Source organism: Spermophilus citellus (assembly GCF_964194105.1).
Source record: "Spermophilus citellus genome assembly, chromosome: 6".
Taxonomy (NCBI): Eukaryota; Metazoa; Chordata; class Mammalia; order Rodentia; family Sciuridae; genus Spermophilus; species Spermophilus citellus.
In genome coordinates this window covers 27,431,223-27,454,882 of record NC_138187.1, presented here as the reverse complement: position 1 = coordinate 27,454,882, position 23,660 = coordinate 27,431,223, and the positions used below count along the sequence as shown (strand labels likewise).

General features: G+C 60.0%; 1 protein-coding gene and 1 long non-coding RNA gene across 5 annotated transcripts in view; one reads left to right on the top strand and one right to left on the bottom strand.

The window, feature by feature from the left end:
* Nucleotides 1-19,969, top strand: part of GTF2IRD1 (GTF2I repeat domain containing 1) — an 82,603-nt gene extending 62,634 nt beyond the window's left edge. For all 4 annotated transcript variants that reach the window (XM_081299879.1, XM_081299878.1, XM_081299877.1 and 1 more), the window contains 8 exons: nt 347-430; nt 2,528-2,711; nt 3,122-3,150; nt 15,610-15,687; nt 15,875-16,067; nt 16,895-16,932; nt 18,575-18,708; nt 19,758-19,969. In XM_081299879.1, the coding sequence (XP_081156005.1) occupies nt 347-430; nt 2,528-2,711; nt 3,122-3,150; nt 15,610-15,687; nt 15,875-16,067; nt 16,895-16,932; nt 18,575-18,708; nt 19,758-19,826 (809 nt within the window). In that variant the 3' untranslated portion in view covers nt 19,827-19,969. The remainder of the gene's footprint in view (nt 1-346; nt 431-2,527; nt 2,712-3,121; nt 3,151-15,609; nt 15,688-15,874; nt 16,068-16,894; nt 16,933-18,574; nt 18,709-19,757) is intronic.
* LOC308652148 lies at nt 3,171-9,019 on the bottom strand. The gene is made up of 3 exons (XR_014022739.1): nt 8,884-9,019; nt 6,773-8,712; nt 3,171-6,710 (listed from the first exon to the last, which is right to left on the bottom strand). It is a non-coding gene; the product is annotated as an uncharacterized lncRNA (long non-coding RNA).
* Nucleotides 19,970-23,660: the final 3,691 nt, after the last annotated feature.

Genomic DNA, 23,660 nt, shown 5'->3' with positions numbered 1-23,660 from the left:
CCCCGTCCCACACCACTCAGGGGTCTTGAGTCAGCTGAGCTCGTGTCCCCTCCTGTCTGCGCCCGGGAGAGGAGACCCCAGCTGCCGGCCCCGGAGCCCACCTCTGGCGTGTTTATGTGTTTGGTTTTTCAAATGTCAGCAATTAGCTAATCTCCGGCTTCGCTGCTGTTGCCCCAACAGCCTGCGTCCTCGGAGCACTCGCGTCGCCGCCAAGGGCTCCCGGGCGCTCCGAGGACCTGCTAATGGCCCTGGAAGCAGCTCCCCTAATTAGAAAATCGCATTCCTTAAACGCCGCCAAGTGCCTTCCCTCCGGCAGCCTCAATCCATAATTGTCTTTGCTTTGCAGAAAATTTCGACGCCAGGCTCTCGCGGATCGACATCGCCAACACGTTGCGGGAACAAGTGCAGGACCTGTTCAACAAGAAGTACGGTGAGCGCCCCAGCCCCACGGAGAGTGAGGGACCGACATGAGCTCTGCAGGCTGCTCAAGAGAACGGGCGCTCAACCTTAGACTGGGTACAGCTCGTGAAAGGGGCGCAGCTCAGGGGCGAGCGCTCGCCATGTGCACGAGGCCTGGGCCTGGGTTTGACTCCCAGCACCTCACACATGCGGAAACGCACGCATGCACGCACACACGCAGGCCCACCCAAGTTCAAGTGGAAGGCCACAGGCTCCAGTTCTGCATGGAGAAGTATCAGTGCAACATTAAAAGGAGCGTGTGACGTGGGAGAAGTATTGGTGCAGCTGTCTATGGACAGTACAGCTGGCCATTGGTCATGCCATAGGAAGTACAGTGGGAGGGTAGCCTTCAGGATCAGCTAGATTCAGCAGCTCAGGCATGCCCTAGCTGTCTGTTTCTGTGGTGTGGACATAGCCTCAGGCCGACAGAATGGCTACAGCAGCTCCAGGCATCTATTCTGCATGCTTGGGAAGGAGAGGGCTGGGTCTTCCTTGTTTCTCAGGGAACTAGGTCATTTATTTCCTAGAATTCCTTGAAAGCCCTCCCCTTGTTTCTCATTGGTCCCTTTTGAGTCACATGTCTGTTCCTTACCCAATTTCTACGTCAGGGACATGGTCAGTGCCCCTTGACTTAGGCAAGGGTTACCTGACCTGTCATTGTGGAGAGGGGGAAGGCAGATGGTGTGGACACTCCAGCTGTTAGCCAGGGAGAAGGGGCCGAGCCTAACCCAGGAGGGAAGTCGGGACACAGGTGACGAAGGAGTCTGCTGTCGAAAAGCGGCCTCTGGGACGGCCTAGGAGCCACCCACGGGCAGTGAAGCCCTCTGTGTGACACCGCAGTGCCGCCACACGCTCACATTTGCTGTAGGTACCTCACATGTTCCAACCCTTGGAATCTGTGATGGCAAGAGCACCCGGGTGACTGACGACCTGTGGTGACAGAAATATGGGGACTTTTTTTTTTTTAATTTAATGTGGTGCTGGGGAGCCCAGGGTCTCCCACAGGCTGGGCCAGCCCCGAGTGGTCATGATGTGTCCGTGTAGGTTCATCCATCAGTCGTCACAGATATGCCGCTGTGACACAGAAGCCCTTCCTTGGGGATGCTTTGCATGGGGTCAGGGTAGTGGGGCTCAAAACTGCTGTAAAATAATAGTCTTTGTTTAAAAAAAAAAGGATGGAGGAGAAGGCAGGGCTGGGTGAGGTGCTGCCCTTTGGAGACAGAATGTTCTGGATTGAGATATGGTAGAAATAGTCTCGAATCTGATGACTGATAAACCACTGGAGGATCCACTTTAAAATGGCGGATTTTGTGGTTCACCAGCTACACCTCCATCACAGGACCCTGCATCTGGGCAGTGGCGGGTACCCAGGATGCACAAAGACGGGATTCGTGCTCACCAGGTGCAGCGCGCACCTTGGCCTCTGAGCTTCCTGGAGGCCAGAGCAGTTCCCAGTGTCCATGAGATGAAAATTAGCTCATTGCACCAAAAATCTCATCTGTCCTATCCCGTTGTCCCTATCCCCGTTGGCCCGGCCCTGTCCTGCAGTGCTGGGGGTGGTGCTTTCAGTGAGCTCCTGCCCTGGGGGAGGGGATTCCTGAGGTGGCCAGGTGCGGCTGAGCCCTGAATGTGCAGGTCGGCTGCGGGGTGTCCAGTGCTGAGAACCCACACCTGCCCCCCGTGGGCAGCACCTCGGCCCCCAGTGGGTTGGGGACACACCGAGGCACCAGTCCAGCTGTGAGGAAAGGCTGGCTGGAGTGGAGAGCGTTTGTGATGAGAAACTAGGTACAGCCCAAGTGCACAGGACCCAGCGGCTGGCGGCACCCTGGCTGGCTGGGCCTGGTGCTCCCGCCCCCGGATGGAATGTGCCTGCTAGAACCAGGGCAGAGCCGTCTCTGTCATAGGCAGCCAGGCCACAGGCACGCTTCCCCCAGTGGGGCTCGCAGATCTCGGCTCCGAGGCTGAGAAAGCCCCCGGTTCCCCTCCCGTCACCCAAAGGCCCTCTCCACCCTCTGTACACCTCCACCACCTCCTTCCTGATGGTCAGGACTGTCCCTCTTGCCCGCAGGGGAGGCCCTGGGCATCAAGTACCCCGTCCAGGTGCCCTACAAGCGCATCAAGAGCAACCCTGGCTCCGTGATCATTGAGGGGCTGCCTCCGGGAATCCCGTTCCGGAAACCCTGCACCTTTGGTTCCCAGAACCTGGAGAGGATCCTTGCTGTGGCTGACAAGATCAAGTTCACCGTCACCAGGTGCCGGGGGAGGGGGGACACAGGGTTGGCCAGGGTGGGGCCTTTCCCCGGATCCTGCTTCGCTGCTGGTTGGGGGCCTTCCCCACACCATCCTGGGGGACTGGAGATGGACCACTGGTCTTTCCCTAAACTGGCCACCCCACTACCACTCCAAAGCAGGGGTGACCTCTGAGCACCTTCTGCTCAACACCGCCCATTGACACTCATCCCTGCTCCCTAGCCCCGAGAGAGGCCTTCATCCCACGCACACAGTCACCTGGGGTCCTTGATGAGATGCGGGCTGTGCCACAGGAGGCCTGAGGTGGCCCCAGCGTTCCTAGCCCACACAGGCGTGGCCAGTGCCTCTGTATCCCAGTGGCTCCCTGCTGTCCATCCGCCCCCGCCCTGAGCCCCCTCTCTTTCTCTTCCAGGCCCTTTCAAGGACTCATCCCCAAGCCTGGTAAGAGGCCTGCTGGGAGGGGTGCTGGGCGTGGGGGGCTGGCCCTGTCCTGGGGCTAGAGGTTGGAGCTGAGTCCACTGTGGGACATGGGTTTTGGGCTCTGGACCAGAGCCAGGCTGCAGTCCTGCCTCGACTGACTATGGAGACTCGAGCTTGGTGGTGAGACGGGGGAGCCAGCTGCCTGGATGACGAGGCCCCTGCTGACCCCTTCAGTACACCATGCCCTCCACAGGTGGACGGGTAGTGATGTGACAGCTCCTGTCAGCACAGGGACCCCAACGAGGGGCAAGGGAGAGGGGAGTCTTGGCGGAGAGGGCACGGGGAGGCTGAGCCGCTCCAGGGGCTCCCCAGAGCCCGACTGTGTCTCCGGAGCCCTCGGATGGAGAGGGTCAGGAAGGTGGTGGTGGGTGGGCAGCTTGAGTAGCAGCCGTGGCACGAGTGCCCAAGGTCCAGAGCTCCCTGGTGCTGGCCCACCCGGACCTTTACCATGGGCACATTTACACCTCTTTGGAGAACTTGGAGGGCCGGCCATGTTCTGGGCTTGGAGTGACCATGGTGGGCAGAGAGGAGGCCTCTCCGGGACCCCTCTGATTGCGGAGGGGAGACTGGGCTCTCAGTCGCAGCCAGTCCCCTGTTGCAGCGTGGCTATGCCAGCGCCAGCTTGCTGAGGCCTGGGCAGTCCAGAGTGGATCCCGAGGCAGTCAGGCCACCACAGCGGAAATGAGCGTTTCCCCAGGAAGCAGGATGGGAACAGCAGGACAGGGCCAGGAAGTGACCATCACGGGATCGTGATGGCATCACGGGGTGCACTTGCAGAGCCTCCTGTGCACCAGCCAGGGTCCCGGACATGCCTCCCAGGGCTTCCCGGGGACCGCGTGATCTCTGTGCTCTCTGTCCTCCTAACTTGGGGCTTTGGGGCTCACATCACGGCCCAGCGCTGGCCGGCCCCTGCAGGGTGTCACCTTGTGGGGCTCAGCCCCGGTGGCGTTAGCTCTGCTGCACGGGCAGCTGGGAAGATGGCCAGGCCTCCCTCTGCAGGTGAGAGCGGGGAGTGAGGCACCGCCGGCCAGTCTGCTCCCTTTTACAGGAGGAGAGGGCCCGGCTGGGCTGCCCTGGGCTGTGCCCATTTTTAAGTGGGTTTAGCAACAGGAAAGGAAGGGTCATGCCCGCCCCGGTGGCAGGTTCAGCCCTTGGCCCTGTTCTATGGGGCAGAGGAAGCCTGAGAGCCCTCACCCCACGCGCCCTGAAGCCTCTCTCCTGCATTCCCGTGGGAAGGCACCAGGAATGTGGACGGCAGGTCATTCAGAGGAGCCCCTTGGAGTGACCAGCAGGCTTTGGGGAGCAGCCGGGGGGAGGGCTCCCGACAGCCCCTCATCTGGCCTCTAGGTCCCTCTGTGCCCAGGGAGCCCTCTGAAGGCCCAGGGCAGGGCGGAAGGGTGGAGCCAGGGGGCCGGGGGTGTGCTGGGCAGGGTGCTAGGGTGAGGTGTGGGGAGTGGGGACTTCCCCTTGGGTGGTAGAAGGACACTATTAAGAATGTCTCAGGAGCCAGGTGCAGTAGCCCTGTAATCCCAGCAGCTCAGGAGGCTGAGGCAGGAGGATCCTGAGTTCAAAGCCCCAGCAACTTAGAGAGGCCCTTAGCACCTCAGTGAGACCCTGCCTCTAAATAAAAAAATAAAAAGGGTGGGTGTGGCTCAGTGATAGAGCACTCTGGGTTCAGTCCCCAGTGCTGAAGAAAGACATCCTGAGCACTAGAGGAACAAAGTCCCCATGTGGTGGGGACAACGAGGAGCAGATCTGAGTGGCAGGCAGTGAGGCCTGCAAACCAGGGACCGTCCGCCCGAGACACGTGGCTGGCAGCCATCATAGCGAGTGAACTTGGCTCATGAACCTGGTTGACGGTGGGGTGTGTGAGCCACGGTCCAAGCCTGCGCCCCGGGACGTCCAGCGCCTGGGTGTGGAAAGAGGGGACCTCATAGGCCTGAAGCCCAGGGGGATGCTGCCATGGGGGAGGCCGTGACGCCTGGGACCATGGGGGGGGGGCAGCTCACAGGTGGGGGAGGCCTGGGTCACTGTGCGGCAGTGTCCTGCGGGTGGGGGTGGGAGAGGAGCCACCGAGCTGCAGAGGGCCTTTAGCCAGGGCCGGGAGGGAGCGATGGCGCCTAGGGATAGTGGGGAGGCTGGGGGTGGCAGGAGGAGCCACCCACTAGGGGCGGGGGGCTGCCATCTCTCCCAGGAAGGGTCACCAGACCGTGGACAGAGGGCTAAAAAGAAGAAAAGGGCCTGGGAAGTTTGACTGCTGGTCACCAAGAGGCGAGGAGGGGTCCGGGCCACCCAGGCCTGTCTGTCTGCAGCTGAAGTCCCCAGAAGGGGCAGGAGCAGGTTGGTCTCTATGCCAGGGTGAGGCCACCTGCCAGAGACCAGCCCTCTCCCCTGCACTGGGGCCAAAGAAGGGTCTGGGCTGTCACCTCCCAGGGCCAGCCGCCCACATCCTGGCAGGGAGAGCTCCCTTCCTGGCTGCCCCACACTTGCCGGGTGCCTGGGTGCCAGGCCTGGGGCTGCCCATCTCCCCCAGACTCCAGCTGCCCTGGGAGGGAGGGAGGTGCTGTCAAGGGTCCCATCTGTAGCTGAGCAAACCAAGCCTCAGCGAGGCAGAGTCTCCATGGCCCGAGCCTGGGTGCTGGGGACCTGGGGCAGCAGGGGGCGGAGTTAGCAGAGCTGCGGCCAGAATCACACGGGGCCTTGACTGGAAGGCCAGGCCAGCCAGGCTGACAACAGGCTTGATTTTGTGGCATTGAGGGTTTTTTCAGCCACCCACATGACATCAGGAGGTTTTCATGGTCTTGCAGTTACCATGGTGACACAGTTCCACTGCCCGCCCGGGGTAGGCTGGAGAAGGAAGAGCTGGGCACTGGAGCCAAGGAAGGGTGGTGGGCAGCAGCAGCGAGCAGCAGGTCTCTGGTGAGGGGAAGCCAGATGTGAGGAAGGTGGAAACTTCCAGAAGGGTGAAGGTGGTACTGGTCCCCGAGGCAGGGTCTACAGGCCTAGGAGACACCTGGGGACATGGGTGCAGCTGGTGGGGTCCGAGTGGTGGTTGACGCAAGCAGGGTGGCCTTGGGGTGGGGGCAGTGGCCACCCTGAGGAACAGAGGCAGTGCAGGAGCAGAGCAGAGACAGCCACGGAGTTTGTGGGTCAGGAGAACCGAGCCAAGAACATGGGTGTAGCCAGGCGCAGGGGGTGCTCATCTGTGATCCTTGCAGCTGGGGAGGCCAAGGCAGGAGGACTGCGAGGTCAAAGCCAGCCTCAGCAGCTCAGCTAAAGAAGATGCAGAGAGGTCTGGGATGTGGCTCAGCAGTAGAGCACCCTGTATCAAAAACAATTCTTTTTTAATTTAAAAAAAAAAACTTTTTTAAAAGCCATGAAAGATAGTGAGCTCCCTGTCACTCAAGGCATTTAAGCCAAGCTGGGGCAGGCACTCACTAGGGAGGCCATTTCCGGCAGGGCTCCCTGCAGGTGGGGACAGAAGGGCTCTTCCTGCCTGTGTCTGAGCCTGAGGTCCCTACCTGCAGGTGGGGACAGAAGGGCTCTTCCTGCCTGTGTCTGAGCCTGGTGGCTCTCCTCGGGCCAGTCTGGGGGAAGGGCTAGGGTGGGACCCACTCCCTCTGCAGTGGCAGGCCGCTCCTCCCCTGTTTGGGAACCTGCTAGCCTGAGTGACAGTCTCAGGAAGCCCCTCCCAGCGCATGGGGACCTCAGAGGCAGAGCAGAGCTGCCGACTTGCTGTGTGACTCCGGCAAGTCAGTTTGCCTGCCTGAGCCTCTGCAACCTCGTCAGACAGTGGGGGACACTGCGGGAACCCCGTGCCCTTCATGGCCAGAGGGGGAGGGGCAGTGGCGCTCAGCAGGTGGGAGGCGAGAGGCGGCCAGGCTGAGCGTGGAGGGCCTGGAAGGCCCGGCTTTGCAGCGTGGACTGGACCCTGCAGACCCGGCCTTGGCAAGCTCTTGCGCTGACGTCCCCGCAGCCCCCCGAGCCTGAGCAGCCCGCGGGGCCCCAGCTTGATTGAGGTTGTCCCTGTGGTCCACTTGGAACGTCCTTAGTTTCAGTTGAAGGCAGTGTCAGGGCAGGAGCTGCTCGGAAGATGGACACTTCACTCTGCGCAGCGAGGGCTGTGGTCCTGGGACCCAGGTGGACAGGGCCCCAGAGATGCTGCTAGGCCTCTCTCTGTGGGGTCTCCTGTCATCTGCAGGAGCTGGGCCAGGGTGCCCTGATGGGAAAGGCACTAGGGGTGCAGAGAGAGGGGTTGGACAGTGTCAGCAGCAGGAACAGGTCACTTTTGCCCCCTCAGGACTTTTTTCTGCCATTTCTGGCCTGTATGATCTTGGATAAGTTGACTTACTGCCTGTGAGTATGGATAAGTTAACTTACTAGCTATGATCTTGGATAGTTAACTTACTGTCTCTGATCCTGGATAAGTTAACTTACTGTCTCTGATCTTGGATAAGTTAATTCCACTGGGCCTCTATTTCCTCAGGGTCTCCTGGAACAGGAGCACCCTCTGTGATTCCTCCCACCTCTCTCCTGTTGTTCGAAACCCGAGTCCTTTCCATGTCCCTAGTCACTGGAGGCACTCACCCCTCAGGGCCTGCCTCCCTTCCCCGCCGTCCCCACCCCTCTCCACCCTTGCAACTCTGTCATCTTGAGAGCTCAAAATAAAACCGTCCTTCCTCTGGTTTCTAAAGATACCCGGCTCCAGCGCCAGCCGTGTTTCTCTACTTAATTATCTCTGCTGTGCTTTGTTAATTAGGCCCCGGTAATGATCCCCTTCTGCCTTCCCAGGGAAAGCTGGCATCTGCTGGGCAGGGCTGAGAGGCCTCTGTGGGCAGACACGCCCTGCCCTGCATAGAGTGGGCACTGTGGTTGGATCCCGGGGACGCGGGGGAGGGTGCTCAGCTAGCGCCGTGCCAGCCCCATCCTGCCCTGGACAGGCGCCCTGGACAGGCAGTGAGGGTGGTCCAGGCCCCTGGAGGGAGCAGTGTGGGGAGGGGGCTCCAGAAAGCCCTGACTGAGGCCACCCAGGCCACCGGAACAGCCTGGTCCTTCCATCTGGGCTGGGCTGTACTGAGGTCAGCGCGTGGCAGGGCGGTCACCAGGCACCTGGCCTGTGCAGGTCTTGTCAAATGGTGGTCGTGTCTTTGAGCCGCAGAGGCAGAGGGCTGGGCAGGAAGCCAGGCTCCGCCTGTGGTTTGCTGGATGGCTTGGGTCTTTCCAGCCCACGGGGTGGGGTGGGGGACGCTCAGGTGGCAGAACAGGAGGTAGGGATGGGGACACAGCCCAATATCTGTAAGTGTCATGGGGACTGGCCAGCAGGGGGCCAGCACAGGCACAGTCACACTGTGAGCGACAGAGACACTGGGCCATGTCCTGGTGTCCGGGGCTGGCCTCTTGATCAACAATGATTTAAAAAAAAAGAAGAAGAAGAAAAAAAGAAAGAAAGAAAAGTAAAAATCTGTGTCACGGGGCTCACCTCCTGATGGGGACATAAAGGGACAATCTGAAAAGCTGGAAGTGCTGTGGACATGCTTGGGTGAGGGCGGGGCTTGAGGCGCTCTGTCTCCGGGCAGCACTGGGTCGAACCCGGGGCCTCACACATGCACTCTACACGGTGCCGAACCCCAGGCCTAGGCAGGTGGTGGCCCAGGAGTGGCCCCAGCGTAGAGGCCTGAAGGAGGCAGCGCTGACCAGGGAGCAGGGAAAAGCATTGCAGGCGGAGAGGGCCCCTCTGCAAAGGCCCGGGGGTCACCTGCCAAGTGTTAAGAAAGAGCAGGGGAAATTGCCAGAGGTGAGGCAGGAACAGTAGGGAAGATGGCGTGTGAGCTCTGGGCTGCTCCCCCATTCAGGGTTGAGAGGAGCCCCCTGGCTGTCAGGCCCAGGACAGGCAGGGCTGGGATGGCGGGAGGCTGAGAAGGCTGAGGCTGTCGGGCGGTCCCCGACTCTGGGTGTCTTTTGTAGCTAAAACCCAAAGAATTTGCTGATGCAGGCTGTGGGGGCAGCCGGGGCCAGCGCGCTTCTGGCCGCAGGAGGTGCTGTTGACTGAGCCAGAGGAGGTGCCAGGCCTTGGGTGGGTGGGACACTGTCTGGGGCTTCAGCTCTCAGGGCAGAAGCTGGGGTCCAGGGGAGCAGCCACAGCCCGAAGTGTAATTAGAGATTCCCAAGCTCGGACCTGGTGTTTAAAGCCCTGGGACAGTGAGGTCACCCAGGAATGTCCCAGTCAGCTTTTTCACACTGTGACTGAAAGACACAACAAGAACAATTAGAGGAAAGGACGTTTTGGGGGGGCTCAGGGCTTGAGAGGTCTCAGTCCATGTACAGCCAGGTCCGTTGTCTGGGCCCAGGGTGAGGGTGAGGCAGGGCAAGGCCACCCCCAGGGGCCACCTCCAGCCATACCCCACCTGCTCCAGTCACCACCCAGTTATGACTCTCCACTGTCCCACGGGGGCTTCTAGGCCACCGCACATCTAAACCGTGACAGAGTATGTAAGGCCCGGCACCCAGAGGCTGGTTAGTGTCCTACAGGTCCGTGGGTGCTGCTCCTTGGTGATAGAAGACGCAGTCCCCTTGCCTAGGGCTACCGCTGCCACACAAGGTGGAGAGGGACAGAGATACCCTCTGTGCCCCGTGAAGTCAGGGCACCCCAAGTCCCCATTATTGGCCCCTGAAGCTGAGTTTTCCATGACCTTTCTGCGGGGACCTGGGACAGGACAGGGAAGGCCAGAAGGAATTTGGCAGACAACATGTGGACGCCTTGGCCAGGTGTGGGGCTCCTCGCCTTCGAGCCCAGTTCTTCAGGAGGCTGAGGCAGGAGGGTGACTTGAGCCGGGCGTCAGGGCTGGCCTAGGCACATAGGGAGACCCCGCCTCAGGGAGGAGAGTGGGAAACTGGTCCCTCAGCGGGGCCCTGTTTGGGAGGGGGTGAGCTTTGCCCCCTAAACGTCAGGGCCCTCAGTGGACTTCAGCAAGGGGACGCCGAGCCAGGTGGATGCGCCAAGAGCTGTTTGGCAGGCGATGGGCGCAGGGAGGCTGGGCTGTAGGCTGGACCTTCGGGACGATTCTCTGTGAAAGTGGCCCATTGTGGCTGACTGGACTTAGTGGCTTAAGACATCTGTGTGCTACCTTCTGGTTCAGAGGCCAGAAGTCCAGCGCGAGTCTCAGGAGGCTAAAGTCAGGCTGGGCTGCCTCCTCCTGGTGGATGGGGGCAGGGGGTGGTCTATGTACTTTCCTTGTCCAGCTTTAGAGGCCTCCTCCTCCTGGCCTCCATCTTAGAAGTAGCTGCCTCTAAACTCTGCCAGCTGAGGTCTCTGGAGTGACCGGTGAGAGCAGGAGCAGGGACCCAGGAGAGGCGCAGGGAGGAAGGAGGTGTGCAGAGTCCTAGCACAGGCTGGCTGTGTGTGTGTGCACAGAGACCTTCAGCCCAAGCAGGGCCACCTGTCACTCTCACCCCGCGTGGGGCTCGCCAGTGCACCTGCTTGTGGGTGCCCAGCGCACACCCAGACGGCCACCCTGTGCACACACTTGCTCCCTGGGCCCTGGGTCCCAGCAGAACAGCCGCGATGTTGGCTTCCAGTCCACCTGAGCCCAGGACCTCACGCGTCACCCCCCGAGGCCTGCCCAGGCTCCACCTCAGTGCCTGTGTCCTGCTGGAGGGTGAGTGTCAGTCTGCCTACCCATCTCCCAGCTGGACACCACACCCCAAAGTTCCCTTTGGACTTAGCAGAGGCCTCACATGTAGAAGGTTCTCTGAGGCTGCACGCCTGTCACCATCTGTCCGGTGGGGCGGGTGGCCTGTCCTTATGGGTGGTCAGGAGTCTGAAGGCATGTTGTGCAACCCTGATTTGCAAACATGACAGGTCACTTGGGCATGGGGACCATAATGGGGTCTTCAGGCCCTGGACTCCCCAAGGGCTGGGGACAGCAGCGCCCCCTGGTGGTGCTCCTGATCCTGCCTGCACCACCCACTGTGGAGTCAGAACTGGCAGATCCCCTGGTGTCCAAAGGACAGCGAGGCCCAGCAGGTGGTTGTGAGCCACATCCCAAGTGCCAGGGGCTCTGCCCAGTGTGTGGCAGCCCCTGTCCTGGGATCTGTGCCCTCTCCTGTCCCCACCACACAGGAAGGAACAGCTCAGAAAACCAGAGCAGACCCTAGTCCTCCCGGGCTGGCTGGCCTCACTCCTGTGGGCAGAGGCTGCAGGCCAGGAGACACGGCACCCACAGCTTCCCCTGGTTGCTGTTTGGCGGTGGGCACCATCAGGCGACCAGGACGGGGGGGCGGGGCAGGTGTCTCACATGTGGCCTCTGATTGTCCTGAGCCCCACCCAAGGAGAGGTGGGGCCCAGGGCTGAGCCACCCTCTGGTGCCTCATCTCGTTGGCACCCCAGCCCGAGGCAGGAAGGTCCCTGGGAGACCGTGGGCTGCGTGTGAGCATGGGGGGTACCAGGGCCCGCTCCTGCCTGTCCTGGCTCTGCGCCCACCCCCCACAGACCTTTAAGTGCTCTGTGAAAGGGCAACATGAGTGCCACCCCGCAGCCCCCCATTACAGTCTTGGATTTGGGGGCTTGATAGCTCTGGTGTGTCTGGGCCCTGAGGGATTGAGAAGAGCTCTGGGGACCCAGAGAAGGGACAGTTTCAAGGGACTTGGTGGAAGGCTCTCAGGAGCAGGTCTGAGAACCCCTCCCCCCCAGTGCACGGTGAGCAGGGGGCGCGCGGTGCATCTTGACGTCTATCCAGACAGCCCAGGGAGCTTGAGAGCGAACTTCAGAGGCCTAGAAAGTTTTCATTTGTGAAATTTAGCTTCCTGGGACTATAGGAGGATTGAAGCCTGGAGCGAAGGACAGCAGGGACATCCTGACTGGTGGCAGGGATCTGAAACTTTCGTAGTGCTCTTCTGCATGTGATATTAGATCCTGCAACGGGCCAGGATTCCCCCTGGAAGATGTGGACACTGAGGCCCAGAGAGGTTGAGTGACCTTTCAAGTCCCACTCAGCATTAGGGTTAGACTCAGGGTCGTCTTGCTGTCTCTCCTGGGCCAGGGACCCTCCTCATCGCTGGCCCTGAAGACCCCCTTCAGGCAGGACACCCCTTCACCTCCCCCGTGACCTAGGCCTGCTGATGTGCCTGGAGGAGTGGCCACCGCTGCCCTGACCTGCCGGCTGGGCATTTCTGTGCCTGCTCGCGGGCCCTGCTGCTGTCACTGCTACAGACAGGACTGCGAGAGGGACTTGCCCAGGGTCACAGCTGAGAACAGAGGCAGGATTTGAACCTGGGCAGCCAGTCTCAGAAGCCCTTGGGCTGTGGCCACCCTGCGGCATCTCCAGCAGGTCCTGGGTTCCCTGATGTTTGTCTTGCCCGTGAGCAGACCCAGAGGCACAGCCTGCCCAAGTCCTGGCTACTGCTGCCCACAACAGCCCCGGGCTCCCTGGTGATGGCCATAGTGCAGACAGTGGGTGTGCAAGGGCCTGATTGTGGGGAAGGGCCACTCTAGGCCACACAACCCACTGGCTGGGCCATCTGGATCTGCAGGGATCTTGGCTCCTCTTGTGGGCTGACCAGGGCGTGGGGGCAAATCACCTCCGTCACAGGCAGTGGCCACAGTTCACGTCAGGAAAGGCCACGCTGCTGGGCACCTCCCTTCCCCAAGTTGCCCTCCCCCCTGTTCAGCAGGGAGGGCGGGTCCCGGGGCTGGAGAGGGCGCCCATCTGTGGTCAGGGTTCCTCCCAGAGCTGCTCCCTCCTTTGCCCGCACTGCCCAAGGAGTGGCCTCGAGTTCCCAGAGGGCAGGGTCTCCTCCCTCCCTCCAGCCTTCCCTGCCCCATTTCACTCCAAAACTCACCCCTTAAGAAAAATCTTGCAGGGCTCAGTGGCTCCGCCTGTGATCCCAGCACCTTGGGAGGCTGAAACAGGAGGCTCCCAGGTTCACAGCCAGCGGGGGCCCCTGCGTGCTAAGCGAGCGCTCATCCCAGCCCAGGGCCAGGCCCCCCAGGGAGCAGGGGAGGTTTCCTCTGGGGAATCTTGAGCCAAGCACCCACAGGACCCCGGGGCTCCTGGTGCCTCTTGTCCCTCACACCCGCTTCCACAGTCCCAGTGAGGAGTCTCCGCGTGCGGTGAGGCTGCAGCCCAGTTCCTCGGGTCCCTTGTGGCTGTCACCTCTGGGAACCCATCTCTGGCCCCCAGCTGGGTCAGGCCCCTGCCACCTGCTCCTGTCGGCCACCGAGTGGCAGTTGGCAGACTTGACTGCCATCTCCTAAGGCAACTAGGTGTCCCACAGCACGCAAGGGCAGGGCTGGGTGCTGGGCAGTTGGGGTCAGCTTTTCCATCACCGGGACCAAAAGGCCTGACGAGGACAATTTTGGCGGTGGAAAAGTTCACTCGGGGCTCACGGTGTCCGATGTTGAAGTTGCCCTAAGCTAAAGAGCAAAGAAAAAGCTTTATTTCTGAGCACTTTGGGAACAAGCAGGGGAATGTACGGTACTGAAATATCTTCCAAATAGGTACAATCAGATTCACTGGTGCTGGGCAGAATACTCCATCCGCACACAGGACTGGCCCCAGCGCACTGGCCTCGAGGTCAGAAGGAACATTGTGGCAGAGAGGGTGGCAGAGGGGAGCAGCTGGGGACGTGGCATCAGGAAGCAGAGGGACAGGGCTCCTCCGGCCACACCCCCGTCTGCAGTCACCACCCAGCTAATCCCCCACAGGCTTGACACACTGAGGGGCCAAGGATGTCACCACCCAGTGGCTCACCTCTGAACTTTCTTGCACTGTCTCACACAGGAGCTTTGGGGTCACCTCACATCCCGTCCCCTGCTAGGTTCCCAGGGACAGCACCCTGTCCAGCTTGAATGGCGCTCTAGAAACATCCCTGGGGAATGACATGGGCCAGCTCTGACTGAGTCCTGGCTCTCCACAGCTGGGTGTCCAGCCCAGGACAGTGCGGCTCAGGTCTCCATCTCAGTCTCTCTGTCCACACTGCCCTCGGGCCACAGGGCCAGGTCAGGTCTGCTGCACCCTGTGTGCACAAGGCAGCCACCCCTGTCCTTGCTTGGTGACCACAGAGGCCTCAGCTCAGAGGGCCCTGTCTTAGGGGTCCCGCCCATTTCCTTTCGAGGTCGAGCTGTGGGTGGTGGGCAGGGGTCACAGGACACCCCACAGACCACGCCTCTCCACAGGGAAGCAGACTCCTGGGACCCAAGGATTGTGAGGGTGTGGAAAGACCAGGGCCGAGGTCAGGCAGATGGACTGGCACTGTCACTTTGTAGCTGGGTGGCCTTGGGCCAGTCAACCTCACTGAGCCCATTTCCTTGGCTGTGATGAAGGTGCCCATGACCAGGCTTGGCACACGTTGGTTTGCAGTCCCAGCCATCTTTCCCTGTCCTGTGTGGGTGCTGCCGTGTCTGCCACCCCGGGGATCCTCCGTGACGGGACAGGAGGAAAGGCTCTGCTACAGGCCCTTCACCCAGAGCCCATCTGGTCCCTGCCTGGGTCTGGGGAAGGGTCAGCTGGTTCTTACCATATCAGGGTCCTGAAGGCCATTGGGAGGGGGGCCTGGGGTGCTGAGCCAGGGGTCTTGGTGCATCTGAGGAGGATATAGTCCTCTGAGGTGGGGACATGGGGAGGGGTTGTCTGGGACAACTGACACTTACAATAGGCATTGGGGACTCTGGGAAGGGGGGTCAGGCCGAGCCGATGCCCAGCGCCATGCGGGAAGCCCCCCATGGGGGAGTGCATGTGGACAGACCAAGCCCCCAGGTGGGTCTGACAGGCAGGTGGAGCCCGGCCTGGGACTCGCAGCCTGGGTCAGCTCCTCAACAGAACTGGGTCCCCAAGGTCAGAGCAGGAGTTGTCTCCCTGCAGAGGCCCACCTGTCCCTCTGTCCCCATGGCCAGAACCCTGGCCCAACACCAGGGACTCCTCTAGGCCAAGGAGCACAGGAAGGGCACGTCCAGGCAGCCCGGAGGGGCTGCGCAAGGACCTTGTGGAGACCCCAGAGGCAGCTCCCACTCAGGCCTGGGCAAGATGGCCGGGGTGCCCGTGCCCATCTCCTCCAGGACGTTCGCAGGTGTCACTAGGCGCTGGCCCAGGCTGGGCTATCTGGCACCTCCCTGTGGGCCACTCCAGGTCAGGGTTGCCCTTCAGCCTCTCCCCACCCACCCTGATGGTCCTGGGGGCCACCTCAGACCTGCAGTAGGGCCGGTCACCCCAATTCCCTTCCTATGTCACCTCCTAAGGGTTTCTGTTGCCCCTGGAGAGGCTGTGACTAGTGACACGCCTGGTGTTGCCCTGGGCTGTGCCTCCTCTGACCTGAGGATGCTGCTTGGGAAGTGTGGGGTGCGTGGGGGGGGCCCAGAGACACAGGCCAGGGGCCCCTCGCAGGAGAGGCCTGTGGGGACCCTCAAGCCCCTGTCTTCCTCGGCAGATGAGGACGACGCCAACAGGCTCGGGGAGAAGGTGATCCTCCGGGAGCAGGTGAAGGAGCTCTTCAACGAGAAGTATGGTCAGTGTCCCCTGCGGCCGCATGGGTCTGCGGGCCAGCCCTGGGACCCCCCTACAGCCCACCCGGACAGGGCTGCCCTCATTGGCCCCGCAGATTTATTGACTGTGACACCTTCCTGGGGTGAGATGGCAGCTGAGCCCTCCCCCTAGAGGTGTGACCAGGGACCACTGTCCCCCTCACCCTCCAGGGGAGGCCCTCGGCCTGAACCGCCCGGTGCTGGTTCCTTACAAGCTGATCCGAGACAGCCCAGATGCCGTGGAGGTCAAGGGCCTGCCAGATGACATCCCTTTCCGGAACCCCAACACCTATGACATCCACCGGCTGGAGAAGATCCTGAAGGCCCGGGAACATGTGCGCATGGTCATCATTAACCAGCTCCAGTGAGTGACCGGCACCAGGGGCCGCGGGAGAGGGGACTCGTGGAGACCAGCCCCGCCAGGGTTGGGGGTCCCTGATCAAAAGGCCAGAAGCCAAAAATCATTTATTTGAGAGTTTTCAGATTTAAAAGCAGTACATGCCACCAGGTGCGGTGGCGCACACCTGTAATGCCAGTGACCTCAGAGGCTGAGGCAGGAGGATCGCAAGTTCAAGGCCAGCCTCAGCAACTTAGCGAGGCCTAAGAAACTTAGTTAGACCCTGTCTCAAAATAAAAAATGTAAGGGGCTGGGGGTGTGGCTCAGGGATAGATATCCAGCGCCAAAAATAAATACCTGCACACACAGGTGGCCAAGTTGAGAATTAGAACAAGGAAACAGAGACCTACAGTTTTCCTAGCACGAGCAACAAACACTGTGGTACATTTTGCGGGTGAGCATGTTGGGTTTTGGTGTTTTTGTGGTACTGAGGATTGAATGTTGGGGTGCTCTGCTGCTGAGCTACATGCCAGCTGTTTTCTATTGTTGTTTTTATAATTTTGAGACACAGGCTTGCTAAGTTGCTGAGGCTGGCCTTGAACTTGGGATCCTCCTGCTGCAGCCTCCCAAGACCTCTGGGATGACAGGTGTGCGCCAGTGCTCCCAGCTGGCTCAGGGTTTTAGAGATTGCAGCCCCTGGTCACTTGGGCCTGTGGCAGCACATGACAGTCCACCAAGCTCGAGTGTGAGGACCGCAGAGGCATCTCATGTCCTGAGGCCGTAGCTCATGTTCAGGGAGGAGGTGAGGAGCGGGAGCCTCATTTCTGACCCCACCTCATCCCTTTCTTTTCCAGGCCTTTTGCAGAACTCTGCAACGATGCCAAGGTGCCAGGTGAGTTGGAGGCTGAGGCGGCCACCCTTCTGCCTCAGGGGGACCAGAGTCCAGAGAACTTAGTTGTCTGCCAGCAGACACAGGTGGCAGTATCTAGGCCGAGATAGGGGAGCTGCTCTCAGGCAGAGGCGGTGCCACAGGAGGGCGTGGTGGCCTGGGGAGGGATCTTTAGGCCACTGGTGCCACTACACCGAGAGACCCACGGTGGCACCTGACATTTTTCCACCTCCGTAATCCCAGTGACTGTATCCGGAGGCCGAGTCAGGAGGATCACAAATTCAAAGCCATCCTCAGCGGTTCAGCCAGGCCCTGTCTCAAAACATAAAAAGACTGAGGACGTGGCTCAGTGATTAAGAGCACCTGGGTCCAACCCCTGTGCAGCCTTAGGTTCCCACGCGGTTAAGCCCCAAACGCGAATTCTGTAGCACACAGGACCGTGCTCAGGGGTACAGTCCTGTCCCACAGTACAAGGCCGGCCTCAATCCTTAGCCTGGCAATAAAAGAAAGGAAGATAAAAGACTCCAGTAGCACACAGGTACAAAGCTCTGCTGTGAGTCTCGTACGTGCATATCCACTTACCCAGCAGCATCGAAATACCTAGAGTCCTACTGTGTGCTAGCCTTGTGTGCACACAATCTCTAAGTCTCACATCCTGTTTTCCCCCATTTTGGCTCAGAGAAGTTGATACATTAGGCTTCTGTGCCCCAGAGTTTCTTTCTACTGGGGTGCACCTGTTGTGCAGAGGAGCTTTCAGCTCAGTAGTCACACAATTAGGACCTGTTCCCAGTCTCTGAGCATTGGCTGGGTGCCAGACACTGTGCCAAGAGCTGTGCACAAGCCAGGCACCGTGGCGCACGCCTGTGATCACAGCTGCTCAGGAGGCTGAGGCAAGAGGATCATGAGTTCAAAGCCAGCCTCAGCAACTTAGCAAGGCGCTAAGCAACTCATTGAGACCCTGTCTAATAAAATACAGAAAAGGGCTGGGGATAGGGCTCAGAAGTCAAGTGCCCCTGAACTCAATCCCTGGTACCAAAAAAAATAAAAATAAAAAAGATGGGATGTGGCTCAGTGGGAGAGAGTGCCCTGGGTTCAGTCCCCAAAAATACACACACACACACAAAAAAAAAAAACAGGCGGTGGGGGAGAGCTTTGTGCAGTATCTCATGGGTCTCGCAGCAAGATGCAGACTGGCCCTGAACTCCTGGGCTCAAGAAATCCTCCTGCTTCAGCCTCCCGAACAGCTGGGACTCTAGGCATGTGCCACCAGGCCCAGCTGCCTGCAAGACCTATTCATACCGCACTCCCAAGGCTGCGGGCAGGACAGGTACTGGCCCCAGGAAAGGAGCTGGGCATTCTGAGGAGCAGGAGTGGGAACAAGGCCTGCACTGAGCCTCTGGGGAGGTCGACCTGGAAGCCGCCAATGCAGGGTGAGCCAGGCAGGCAGGTGGTGGGAGCCGGAGCCAGAGCGGGAGCGAGTGGCCCTGGGTGGGTCTGCAGAGGAGGACAGTCTTGACCACCGGGCGGGCTGATGTCTGCAGTGCTGACCCTGACCCTGAAAGCCCGGCCTCCTGCAGGGAGCTCCCAGGCTGAGAGAAGCCCCCTTCCCCGCACCATCTCCCCTCAGCAGCCTTTCTCCCCCCAGCCAAAGACAGCAACGTCCCCAAGCGCAAGAGAAAGCGGGTCTCCGAAGGCAACTCCGTCTCCTCCTCCTCGTCCTCCTCCTCCTCGTCCTCCAACCCGGAGTCTGTGGCCCCCACCAACCAGATCTCACTCGTGGTAAAGTTGCACAGACCTGGACTCCGCCAAGCTTCTCTCTGGCCTCTGCCCCTCCCTCGGGCGGGGCTGCCTGCTCCAGGAGGTGGGGTGGGGGCTCGGGGAGGCTCTGGGCTCTGAGCAGGCCCTCCAGCCTCAATGAGATAGCCCCTCCTGCCGGTGCTCCCAGACAGGACCCGGGGTCTGTCCGAGCCTCAGCGGGCTTCTCGAGGTGGGGGTGTCACCCCGCTGTGTAGAAGAAGACAGCAGGATTCAAGGGTGGACCAACCCATGCTGGATGGAGAGCCCAGCTCCAGAATTCCATCAGTGCCACTGTGTTACGCACATCCGTCTCTCCTGTCCAAGGGAAAACCCCATTAGGGACACACCTGGTTTAGCAACCCTGAGTCCAGCCAGGCTCGGTGGCGCAGGCCTGTAGTCCCAGAGACTCAGGAGGCTGAGGCAGGAGGATCACAAGTTTGAGGCCAGCCTCTGCAACTTGGAAAGACCCTCAAAATACAAAATCAAAAGGGCTGGGATGCAGCTCAGGGGTAGAGCACCCTGGGTTCAATCCCCAGTTCCAGGGGAAAAAAAATAAATCTTGAGTCCTGATGGGGGGATATTTGAGCACATTTGAAAATGACCTTAGGACTTCTTGGTTTCATGACCACACTGTCTCCCCCAACCCTTCACTGGAGCCCCCAAAGTCCAGAATTTGACCTTGTCCCTGCCTGAGTGTCCGGATGCTCATAGAGGATTCCCACCTCCACACACAGCCCAGGGACAGGAGAGCTTCCTCAGCCCCCTGCCACCATGCCCCTGACTGTCCACACAAGGAGTCTCTGGGACACAGGTGGGAAGTCACAGATCCCCAGCCCATCCTTCTCAGCTACTGCTGAACTGTGTGACCTTGGAGAAGTCACATCCCCTCTCTGGGCTTCAATGGCCCCAAAATAAATTGGGCGTAGGAAGCCCTTGATGGAGCAAGCCCTTGACGGAGCAGAGCTCAGCGTCTGGTGTCCTCTCTGTGTCACCTGGAGTCCTAACCCGGTACATTTGTCCCCTCTCTCTAGCAATGGCCAATGTACATGGTGGACTATGCCGGCCTCAACACGCAGCTCCCGGGACCTCTTAATTACTAGACCTCAGAGCTGACCCAGGACCTCACTCAGAAAGACTAAAGGAAATGTAATTTATGTACAAAGTGTATATTCGGATATGTATCGATGCCTTTTAGTTTTTCCAATGATTTTTACACTATATTCCTGCCGCGAAGGCCTTTTTAAATAAGTAAAAAAAAAAAAAAAAAAAAAAAGTTGGCTTTGCTCTTCACTGTGTGTGTTCTCTTCTGGAATTGTGACTGCCACTGGGGACAGGCAGAGGAGGCCCAGTTCAGGTGGCCTGCCCAGGCCCCACTGTCTGGGAACAGACATCATTCATTTCTTTGCCACCAGGGGAATGGGACCTGAGGACAAGAAGCCACAGGAGACAGAAGAGCCACCGACAGGCCTCCACCAGGCAGTGGCCTGAGCCACAATTGTCTTGGGTCTTCTGCCAGTTACATGAAGCCACCTCCCCACCCTACAGCCTGCCTGTGAGCTGGGACCTGGGGGGGTCCCTCATCCTTCCTGCTTGGGGCTGAGCTAGCACAGGCAGGAGTGACAGCAGGGACCCCCTGGGCCCAGGACCTAGGTGAAGTCTGGGTGTCGAGGCATGAGCCCATAATCCCAGCTACTCAGAGGTTCAAGGCCAGCCTGGATGACACAGCAAGACCCTGTCTCGGGAGGCCTGGTGTGGTGGGGCACGTCTGTAGTCCCAGCAGCTCTGGAGGCTGAGACAGGAGGATGGCAAGTTCAAAGCCAGCCTCAGCAAAAAGCGAGGCACTAAGCAACTCAGTGAGACCCTGTCTCTAAAATACAAAATAGAGCTGGGGAGGTGGCTCAGTGGTTGAGTGCCCCTGAGTTCAACCCCTGGTACCAAAAAAAAAAAAAAAAAAAAAAAAACCTTGTGGGGGGTGGGGAAGGTGCTGAGGAAGTGACTCAGGTAGAGCACAAGCTCGGGGGAAAGGTGCTGATAAGATGATCCTTGTGTTAAGTACACGTCCAGTGGGTCACCCTGGCTGGATCCAGACCTCTTGGGCGAGGCTTTGGGGTGGACCTTGAGGCAGGGGGGGATCTTTTTTATTTTTTGGGGGGGGTGCTGGGGATTAAGCCCAGGGCCTTGTGCCTGAGGCGGGTGCTCCACCAACTGCGCTCCACCCCCAGCCCAACTAGGAGATCTCTAGGGTCTCAGCTGCCTCTCACAGCATTTTGGTAGCAGGTGAAAAGTTAGGGAGAGGACAGGACTGGGGACAGGAAGAGGGGTCACAGAGCCTGTAGCACAGGATCCTCCACTCCCATCACAGGTGGAGAGGACAGGCCCTGGGGCAGAGGGCCCTGGGGCACAAAGCAGGGTGACCTCACCTTGAGCAAAGTCAGGACACTTCAAGCTGAGGCTTAGGAGGAGGCCCAGTGCACAGGTGGGGACATCTGCACTGTCCAGGAATAAGGAGGGTCTGCAGGAGCGAGAGGCTGTGCCTGGAGGTGGCATGAAGGGCTGGGTGGGGACTAGGGTCATCTGCACGTGCTGAATTGGGTATCTCCTGGGCAGTGCACTGCAGGCCCTCTCCCTGTAGCCCCAGTGTGCCTGTGCAAGGCGACTTCCGGAGAGAAAATGAGAGTGACAATGGGGGGAGCTGCCCTTTGGGAGTGTGTTGTGTCTGGAGAAAGCAGCAGAGGTGGGGTGTGAGGGGAAGGGCACTGGGAGGCCCCACACTGGTCCTCACAGGGAGAGACTCAAGGGGGGGGGGGGCAGCAGCCTTTAGGGAGGCCTGGGGGGGGGGCGACTGGAGAGCAGGGCTCAAGGTGACCCTGGGGTCTGGCTCTAACACTGGGCGGAGTGGCCCTCGGCTCAAGTTGGCCCAGGCGCCCCTGCCACCCTGTGGGTCTCCTGGGCCCAGCTTCCGGCCTGGGATTCCTCCTGGAAAGACTTGAAACACCGCCCGGGGCCCAGCCAGGCCAGACTGTCCCTCTGCTGGTGCCACCCCAGCCAGTCAGCTGCCAGCAGGCCTCCTCCTCTCCAGAAGGGCCTGAGGAGCCACGGACCTCCACTGCTGCCCACGGCCTGGCCTCCTTTCCTCTCCAGGATCCTGGTGGCCTCCCTCAGGGGCCACACTCGCCCTGCCTGTGAAACCCCGCAGACTGGCTGGCCACAGCCACCTGGCCTCCGCCCCTCCCCTGCGACAGTCCCCGGGACTCCGGATTCAAGAAACCAAAACCACTGCGGCGGCTTCCCGGCACCGCCAGGGACAAAGACGAGCCGCGGGGCCTCCCCTTCCCGGGCGGCCCCTCCCGGTCTCTCGCGCCACCCCCAAGCTGGAGCCCGGGCGGCCACTTGGCGCCCCCGCCACCGCTGGCGCCGCTGGGCCGTCTACACCGCCCGCCCAGCCAGGCGCGCTCAGCTTTGCAGCCCGCGCCGGAAGCGGCTCCTGGCGGGCCTGGGCGGAGGGCGCGGCGGTGCGGCCCCAGCTGGGCAGCGCGGTGCGCGGGCCGCGGCCGGCAAGGCCTCGCTGGGCTCCGGGTCGCGCCCCCGGGCAGGCGCGGGCGATGAATCGGGTCGGGGCTGCCAGCAGCGCGCGATCCAGGGACGGGAGACCACCCTCCCCGCCCGCCGAGGCCACCTGCGGGGCCTTCCCAGTCCCAGGCCCTGCGCGCTGGGAGGTGGACCCGGCCGAGGCGGCGCGGGCATCGCCAGGCGGCACAGCCCGGTCCCCGGCCCGCGCGCAGCTGCTGCCGCTGCAGCCCCCCGCGCCCCGCACCGGGCTCTTCGCAGGGACTTGATTCCGAGCTCTCAGTCTTTAATTAAACTTCATTTACTGCCATCTGTCGCCGCTCAAAATGGCTCCGTGTTTTGCAACTCTGAATGAGAATTGTTATTGGATTTGTAAACACATCCCCCCGACAAAAAAGAAAACCCACAAAACACTTTCAAAAGTAATAGACGAGCTGCATCTGCAACGGCCTAATTGCCGGGACGCAGTCTGCGGGGCGCGCAATCATTTTATATACAGATTCTTTGTATAAAAATCTGGTATCAATGAAAAGATCAAGATTATAGAAAATGCTGGAATTATATCAGACTGAAAACAGTAATAAAGCAATCATCAGCCCAGAGACAAAGACGGAGGCAGGGGAAGGAAAAAGGGGATCTGGGCTCAGCCTCACCCCCTCCCCCAGGCACCTCCCTCCCGGCCCAGGTGGCTCCCTGGGGGCACAGCCAGGAAGGTGAGCTTCCCAACAACCCCGCCAGGTCTCATCCTTTAAGGAATTAAAGCTTTATTAATGGTGCTGGGTGAGGGGCACACACCTGGAATCCCAGTGGCTCAGGAGGCTGAGGCAGGAATACCAAGGGTTCAAGGCCAGCCTCAGCAATTTAGCGGGGACCTAAGCAACTCAGCAAGATCCTATCTCTAAATAAAAATATTAAAAGGGCTGGGGATGTAGCTCGGTGGTTGAGTGCTCCCAGGTTCAATCCCCAGTACTCCCTTCTCCCCTCCAAAAGCTGATTAATGGTATAGGGCTAGGGGGCAGGTCTCAGGTGGAGAAGGGGAGTCCCTCTTTTTTTTTTAGAGAGAATTTTTTAATATTTATTTTTTAGTTTTCGGTGGACACAACATCTTTATTTTATTTTTATGTGGTGCTGAGGATCAAACCCAGCGCCCCGCGCATGCCACCGCTTAAGCCACATCCTCAACCCCAGGGAATCCCTCTTCTAAATCATTCATGTAGTAGCTCCTTGAAAGCAGAATGTTGCTTAGGAAAATAATACACATAATTTTTCAGTGGGGACACTGAACCTTGGAGGCAAGAGACCTACGGGAATCAAAGTCAGTGGGTCAATCCCAGGGGTCAATCTCCAGTACCAAAAGGTAAACTAAA